We start from the raw sequence: 9,026 nt of genomic DNA, 5'->3' as shown, positions 1-9,026 counted from the left end.
ATTTGATCTTATATATTTGATTCTTTTAATCTTAGCTTTTTATATTTTTCAATTTTACTTCATCTTTAGGTGATAATTTTATTTTTTTTTAATTGAAAATGTCAATTTAACATCTACACGTCAGCATCATGTCGAAACTACATAGATGTCACATAAGTGTCACATCAATGCTATATAAAAAAAACTAAAATTAGAATAAAAAAATTAATAATAAGAATAACATACTGAAACTAAAATTTTACAATGTAATAGACCAAAATCGCATATAGACGAATATATAGGATTAATATTATGGCTTGAAACCATTTACTAAATATGATATTAAATAATTTGTTTAAAAATTTTTATAGAGCATGGTCATTAGAATATTTTTTTGAAAAGGATAATTTTTTATGAAATCGTCATTTATGACCATTTACTCTATATAGTATAAAAAGGTTGAAGCCTTTAGTATATCGACTTTGTGACACCAATTAATTTTTACGAAAAATATCATATTCATTTAGATAAAGAATATTTTTCATAAATTTACTTATAACTAAAATATCTAATCCACTTTAAAAATTCAAAAATTCGCATATTATCTTTATAAATCACATATTTAATTTGATTTTATTATTTTTATCCAAATAATAATTTAAAAATATAAAAAAATTATTAATAAATTTGATATATTAATGAACATGATCATGATTCATATGCTTAATAGTCATTATTTTACACTAACGAACGATGTTGCGCATGTATGTCGTTCGCTAGTATATATAAATTATAATGATACAATGAGAGAATATTATTCTATAGCACTCGTTTGTTATAACCAATACAGTATAGATGCATGGGTCGTTGTGTGCGATTAGAGTTTGTGCTTCCTATAAAAATATTTATATAAAAATATATTTTGTTAAAAATAAAAATTTACGGTAAAAAGTAAAAATCTCAAACTCACAAAAATAGTAGTAAAACAAGACAGAGATGGACTAGTTATCATTATTAAGAAAACCCTTTATTTTCATTTTTTTAGTATAACCAAAGTCAACCATAAATTATTCTAATTGATAATAGTAATATGAATCCCTCCATTATGAGTCTCTTCCTTTTTGCGTATGGCATCGCCACTCCCTTTGGCGGCATCTTAAACTACAAACTTTATAGAATTTCTCTACTCAATTTTCTTTTTAAATTGAAAGACCTATTTATAGAACCTATTTGAAAATAATCCAAAAATAAATACATCATTACATACATCATCACACACTAATTTTCAATATTTACAACTCTTATTTTCAACATCTCCTTATGATGATAATCATGATACAATGATTGTCTTTGTTACGTTTTTTTTATACTGCCTCGTTAAAAATCTTACTAGGAAAAACTCATTGGGATAAAAATCATAGTAAGAGAAATATAGTGCAGTCACGTAAACTCCCCTTCATCTTAACACGAACGATTGTTCACAAGTTTCATAGATTGCACATCAAAATGTTATATATATGCTTTCTGAATAGTGTCGTGGGAAATGCCTTTATGAAGATATCTGATGAGTTTTCAATTGATTGGATGTAACGAATATCAATAACTTAATTTTTCTCAAGCTCTTGGGTGAATGCGAAGAACTTAGGGAGAATATGTTTAGTTCTGCCGTTTTTTATGTATCCTTCTTTCATTTGAGTAACACCTGCAACATTATTTTCATATAGTGTCACATGCTTCTTGTCGAATGATAATCCACATGAGATTTGGATATGTTGGGTCATTGATTTTAGCCACACACATTCACGGCTAGCTTCATGTAGTGCAATAATCTCGGCGTGCTTTGATAAAGTTGTTACGAGTGTTTGTTTTTGTAAACGCCAAGATATTGCAGTGCCTCCACGAGTAAATGCATATCCGGTTTGGGAACGTGTCTTGTGTGAATCAGATAAGCAACCAGCATCAGCATAACCAATTATACTTTGATTGGTATCATGAAAAATAAAAAAAGTCCCAAGTCTGTCTTTCCTCGTAGATAACTGAATATATGTTTAATTCCGTTCCAATGTCTCTTTGTTGGATATGAGCTAAATCTTGCCAATAAATTTACAGCAAAAGATATATCGGTCTTGTACAATTTGCAAGATACATAAGGACACCAATAGCACTTATGTATGGTACTTCTGGACCAAGTATAACATCATCATCTTCACATGGAAGGAATAGATCATTTTCTATTTTTAATGATCTAACAACCATTGAAGTACTTAAAGGATTTGATTTATCCATATTAAAATGTTTAAGGACATTTATGTATAATTTGACTGGTGAACAAATACTCCAAATTCTTTTTGTTCAATTTGCAAACCTAAACAACATTTTGTTTTTTCAAGGTCTTTCATTTCAAATTCTTACTTCAAGTACAACACAACTTCTTGAATTTTCTTATTCGTTCCAATGATGTTTAAATCATCAACATATACAGCAATAATTACGCATCTGGATGTTGTTTTTTTTTAATGAAAACGCAAGGGGATATTGAATTATTTACAAATCCCTTTTTTATTGAGTATTCACTTAGCCAATTATACCACATTCGGTCGGATTTCTTTAACACATAAAATGATCTTTGCAATTTCACAGAATAACATTCTTTGGGTTTTTAATTTTTTGTTTCAGGCATCTTAAATACTTCAGGGATTTTAATATATATATATATATATATTATATATATATATATATATATATTACTATCGAGTTATCCGTATAAGTAAGCTGTGACAATATCCATAAGACGCATTTCTAAATTTTCAGATACCGTCAAAATAATAAAATACCGAAACGTAATTGCATCCATAACGGGAGAATACGTTTCTTCATAATAAATTTCAGGCCTTTGAGAAAAATCTTGTGCAACAAGTCGAGCTTTATATCTTACTATTTTATATTTCTCATTTTGCTTTCGAATAAAATTTATTTGTGCCTAACAGGTTTTACACCTTCAGGTGTAAGGACTATAAGTCTAAAAATGTAATGTTTCTTTAACGAATCCAATTCAACCTGGATGACGCCTTTCCATTTTATCAAGTCCTGTCAATTTTTACATAAACCAAAAGATTTTGGTTCATGATCTTCATTCATTTATGATTTCAAATGACACATTGTAAGAGAATATCTAATCAATTTCTTTTATATCTTTCGGTTTCATATTTTTCCAATATTAATATAATTGATAGAAATTTCAAGATTCTCATCAATTTATGGTTCTAACAGAACAATTTCATCATCAAGTATTTCTGCCCGAATATCATTCTCTATTTTGTAATCATCGTGTTTCTCTATGCATTTTATTTTTCGAGGATTTTTATCTTTGAAACCAATTGGCCTTTGACGCTTCAATTGTTTCATGACATCATGAGTGTCTTTAGTTTGTTTTTTGGTAATTTCAATTCGCGAAGGGGATTTACAGCATGTATATATGATTTAGTTACCCTTTTTGTGTCTGCAAATGCATCTGGTATTTGATTTGCTATTTTTTGCAAGTGCACAATTTTTTTGTACATCTTTTTCATATTGTTTAATTCTTGGATTTGGATGTAATATTGATGATGTATACCATGTACTTTCCTTTTCTATATGTTTCTTCTCTCCCCCAAACATTGGAAATATTTCCTCATTAAAATGAAAATCTGCAAAAACATGTTGTAAACACGTTGCCTGTTTAGGCTCAAGATATCGAATGATTGATGGACTATCATAATCGATATAAATATCGATGTTTCTTTGAGGTCTCATTTTCGTTCGTTGAGACGGTGCAATAGGCACATATACCATACATACAAAAATTCTCAAATGAGAAATATCTGGTTCTTTACCAAAGGCAAGTTGCAATGGGGAGTATTTATGATATACACTTGGTCTGATGCAGATTAATGCAACAGGATGTAAAATTGCATGTCCCCGTAGAGAAACTTATAGTTTTGTTTTCATAATCACTAATCTAACAATCAGTTGTAGACGTTTAATCATTGATTCAACTAATCTATTTTGTGTATGTACATGAGCAATAGGATGCTCAATAGTAATTCTCATTAACATATAATAATCATTGATAGTCTGGGAAGTAAACTCACCATCATTATCAAGCCTAATTTTCTTAATTGTATAATCGAGAAATTGATTCCGTAATTTTATTATTTGAGAAAGTAATGTTGCAAATGATACATTCCGAGTTGATAATAAACATACATTTGACCATCTGCTAGGTATCAGAAATATAACTTCTCTTATATATTCAAATATTTCCTTTAATCCTTTCCATAAAGCCATGAGATCTTTTTCAAAGAGATATTCACATTTTAATTCTTCATCAAGATGTTGACGTAAAAATGTCTAGCTTTTGCTTTTTCTTGTGATGATGAGATACCATTTTCTTTAATGGTCTCATTTAGACCCAATGACTCAAGATACATTTCTACATCGAGAGTTCATGGCATATAATTTTTTTCTCGTAATGTCGAGCGCAAAGAACTCGATTTTGTCAAATTTGACATGGTGGTACTATAAAAATAACGATTCATTTTATTAATTAAGTTATAAATCTATTAATATGGCAATACAAAATAACAGATAAATTATAAGTACAAGCATTCTTGAAAGTAAAAAAAAAACGTGAGGCGGATATTCTCCGATAAATACAAGACTAATGAGTATAATAACCAAAATATTTATACAAAATAATCTTGAAAGAATCTTCTTCTTCTTCTTCGAAAAATTGATGAAAGAAAAAATTTAGGAAGGAATAGTAAGTTTGGAGTGATTGAATGTGTTTGTAAAATCATATTTATAGGACAAAAAATAGCTGTTTATCACCGTTTACACACTAGTAGAAAAATCAGATTTTACTTCGGCAATAATAAATTACAAAGTAATACATTACCAATAACTTCAGTAATAACACAAGTGAAGTAAAATAATATATTTTACTTCGGATGTTTAAAAACACGGGCTTCACTATATTTTTTTTATTATATTTTACTTCGGCATATCAATGTTGATGAAGTAAAAAAATAAGAAAAATAAGTTCATGCTGAAGTAATAAGATGAACCGCGCATATTAACAAAGGAAAATAAAATATAAACATGCAGCGACGGTTGTTAACCGTCGCCGATTTACTCAGCGACGGTGTTTTAAAAATTTGTCGCTATTAGCGACGGGGTTTTAATAGCCGTCGCCGTCGCTGATCTGTTTGCTTCAAAATTAACCTTTTACAAGTGTCGCAGTGTATAAAAGAGCTGAAGCCGTTAGGTGTGGGTTAATGTTCTTCTTCATTCTCCCTCGCCTGAATTCATCTCTCTCAAAGTTCTCCCTCCTCTTTTCAGCTTTCTTTTTTCACACTAAAACACAGAGAGCAAGAGGAAGAGAGTTTAGAAAAAGTCGGCGTAATGGCAATGGGAGCTTCGGAAAAATGGTTGCGGTCTCTGTTTTCTTTGCTGTTGCTCGTGCTTTTCGTCGGAGCAATGACAAGAGTTCACAAAAACGAAACCCGAAGTTTCAGGTTTTTCTTTAGTCCTCTATGACTCCTTTTCCCTGAAGAATCTGCTAGAAACGAGTTTGTTTCGTTTCCTTTGCATTTTGAGTGATTTCTTCTATATTGTTGAATCCTGAATAGTTCCAAATTTTTTACGATTCTTTTCTTCGTTTATTTAATAGATTCGTTTTTTACGGAGAAATTCACGCCCGTATATCTCATTTCTATTGTTATTCTGCAGGGTTGTGGAAAAAGAGCAGTTGCAGAGCTCTCCAAACTCGACAATGGCGGCGAGGTGAGAAACCATTCCGCTTAACGTAACCAAACATTGCATTCTAACTAAACCTCAGCCGTTCATATTTCCCTGTAAAGAATATGGCAGAAGTAAGCTTAATTTTGTGCTTCATTTTGACTATATTCTTTGTCAATCGACCACGGATGTTTTCAATTAAAAAAGATTGGTGTAGAAGTAGTTTACATGTGGTTGTGACTTTATAAATGCTGTAATAATTACAGGCAACATATGTATGTGATTATATTTTGAATGGCGAGCTCGATGGATCCTCGTCATCCAAGGATGCGTTTCTCGAGGTAAGCTGAGCATCTTATGTTGCTGAAGTTGAACTTTATTTTCTGTATTCAGATTTGCAGAGATTGTTTCCTTTGCAGAAATTTAAATATGTTGTGTCCAAGGGTTTTGATCCAGACGTAGACCTTGTAAAAGTTGGTGTTGCAAATCAAACAACGATGTTGAAGGGTGAAACAGAGGAGATTGGTTAGTTACAAACTAGTGTCTTAGTTCTCAACATGTTAGTATTGTGTGGCATGTGAATTGATGTTGGTCTTTTATCGTACAGGAAAATTAGTCGAGAGAACCGTGATGCGCAAGTTTGGAGTGGAAAATCTTAACAACCAATTCATAAGTTTCAATACTATTTGCGATGCAACTCAAGTAAATTCTCTCTCCTTTTTCTAAATATATCATACCTACTTTTTTGTCCTTGATATGATTTTGAAGATCCGTAGAGTTTTTATCTCCAGCGACTCTGTTTTGGTGACTGGATCTTATACTGGTCGTTGGTGGTTGGAACTCAAGCAACACTTCGCATCTTCAAGAAATTGCAGAGGAGCGTGGAATCCCTTCTTACTGGGTCGACAACGAGAAAAGGATAGGTCCCGGAAACAAAATAAGTTACAAGTTAAATGTACGTACGCTTCTACTGACCATTCGATCTCGTTATCATCTATCTGGTGCACAAGCATTCTTTCATGTTTTATGTTCAAATTTAGTGAGAGAATGCATAACTTAAGATTTAATCATGTAAAAAATAAACTAAAACAATCAAATCTAATAGCAAAATATGTTCTTTTATTTCTAACATTTTAAAGTTGCATTTGACAGCATGGTGAGTTGGTAGAGAAAGAGAACTGGCTACCAGACGGTCCTATCACAATCGGCGTCACTTCTGGTGCATCGACGCCTGATAAGGTAACCTAAGTTTGCTCAACTCTCGAGAATTTTGAAAGATTGTGGGCTGCAGATGCTCTATTCTTCGTGGATTTTCCTTTGTTGTATCTACAGAGAGTATGTAATATGTTCAGATTCAATCAATTTAAATACTTTTTAAATATATATCTGTCGATTTTTATTTAAAATAGAAGAATCTAATGTATTTTTTTTTTAAATTTCAGTTTGCAGGATGCATCAAGAACCAATATTACGACCAATCTCAATATGATGAGGTCAGAAGTGAATGGAGTGAATTTGTCTACTCCTATGTAGGTGCTTAAATGGATGGTGTATGTTAGGATAAATATTTTGTTTGTCATTGTGGATTTTTGGATATACTTTTGGTTTTGTGGATATATTTTTGGATTATTTGTGGATTGATGAATATGTAATTGTGGATTCGTGGATATTCATCATTTTTAGATAGATAATTTATGAATTTAATTATATTAGTGTATTAAGTCATATATTGGGAATTTTTTTTAACAATTACTTCATCAATACGAAATCAGACGAAGTGATAGAATTAATTTACTTCACAATTGTTATGTAAAAATGAAGTTGTTTTGCGCAATTACTTCACCAAAATATAAATTATTGAAGTCTTTCGAACCACTTACTTCGTCACTAAATGTAAATTGTGAAGTAACATAATATAAAATACTTCAACAAATAGGATAAATGCTGAAGTTATAGATTATATTTACTTCAACAAATAGGATAAATTTTGAAGTTGTTTGCGTCTATTACTTCACTAAAATACATAACTATGAAGTCTTTCAGATGAATTACTTCGTCACTCATTGTAAATTGTGAAGTAAATTATTATAAACTACTTCGCTAAATAATAATTAAGACAAAGTTATATACATCTATTACTTCACTATTTACAAAAATCGATGAAGTAAAACACATTTCTTACTTCGGCACTGGTCCAATTCTGGACCGGTTTTCCTTCAAAAACCGGCCAAAGACTTCAGTAATTTCAATCATACAACTTCGGTTATTATGCGAAGTAAAAGGTACATCTATTACTTCACGTCCATATACTTCGGCAATTAACTACCTTATTACTTCATTGAATACGCGAAGTGAAAAGCGATTTTTCTACTAGTGACAAAATCTTAAAAAAATAAATGTATGTATCTGTATAATTTTATGGTAATAATATGATGTATATAATGTTAATCGTGTTTAAATAATTACATATATCATATCATATTATTATAATGAGGTGTCAGGGACTCCTTTTATATAATACTTGACATTATACAAATATATATATATATATATATATATATATATAATTATTATATAACACAATAAAAATATATAAACTGTGAAATAATCACATCACGTTATTATGATGATGTGTCATAGACTCTTTTTATATAATAACATGATATTATTCAAATATATATATACAATAAATAAATAATAACACAATAAAAATATATAAAAACAATACAATAATATAATCACATCATGTTATTATAATGAAGTGTCATAAACTCATTTTATATAATAACATGATATTATATATATACACAATAAAAATAAATAAAAAATAAAATAAATATTCTTACTTTTGAATATTGTTAATTTTTTTTTTTGTGTTTTGAAACTTGGAAAAATATGTAGAACCTTCGAGTATCGTGCTGATAACGTATTAAAAATAAAAATTTACGATAAAAAATAAAAATCTCAAACTCACAAAATATATTAAACTACAAACTTTATAAAATTTTCTCCACTCAATTGTGTTTTTCTTCATAAATTGAGAGACATATTTATATATTTTTTTTGAAAATAATCCAAAGATAAATATATTATCACACACTAAATTTCAATATTTGAAACTCTTATTTTCAACATATTTAACATTTTTGTTTATATGGCAATTATTAAGAATGTTGGGTATTATCTGAATATATATGAGAAAATAGTAGGAGTGAGTATAATGAAGTGGTATGATACATATAGTCGATTTGACGCACTTAATAGAATAA

General features: G+C 29.6%; 1 protein-coding gene across 1 annotated transcript; it reads left to right on the top strand.

Annotated features, from left to right (window-relative positions):
• Positions 1 to 5,308: 5,308 nt before the first annotated feature.
• Positions 5,309 to 7,434, top strand: LOC142527435 (4-hydroxy-3-methylbut-2-enyl diphosphate reductase, chloroplastic-like). Its single transcript, XM_075632243.1, has 5 exons — positions 5,309 to 5,534; positions 5,749 to 5,802; positions 6,024 to 6,098; positions 6,910 to 6,996; positions 7,200 to 7,434. Exons 1-5 carry the CDS (start codon positions 5,445 to 5,447, stop codon positions 7,296 to 7,298), a joined length of 405 nt encoding a protein of 134 aa, XP_075488358.1. The 5' UTR covers positions 5,309 to 5,444; the 3' UTR covers positions 7,299 to 7,434.
• The last annotated feature ends 1,592 nt before the right edge of the window (positions 7,435 to 9,026 follow it).

This window comes from Primulina tabacum, chromosome 15 (assembly GCF_025594145.1).
Source record: "Primulina tabacum isolate GXHZ01 chromosome 15, ASM2559414v2, whole genome shotgun sequence".
In the NCBI taxonomy this organism is placed as follows: Eukaryota; Viridiplantae; Streptophyta; class Magnoliopsida; order Lamiales; family Gesneriaceae; genus Primulina; species Primulina tabacum.
This window is presented reverse-complemented; position numbering and strand designations above follow the sequence as displayed.

Coding starts and splice junctions, on each gene's coding strand:
- LOC142527435 (XM_075632243.1), top strand. CDS start 5,445: ATGGTTGCGGTCTCTGTTTTCTTTGCTGTTGCTCGTGCTTTTCGTCGG. Junction 5,803..6,023: donor AACTCGACAATGGCGGCGAG/GTGAGAAACCAT, acceptor TAATAATTACAG/GCAACATATGTATGTGATTA. Junction 6,997..7,199: donor GTGCATCGACGCCTGATAAG/GTAACCTAAGTT, acceptor TTTAAATTTCAG/TTTGCAGGATGCATCAAGAA.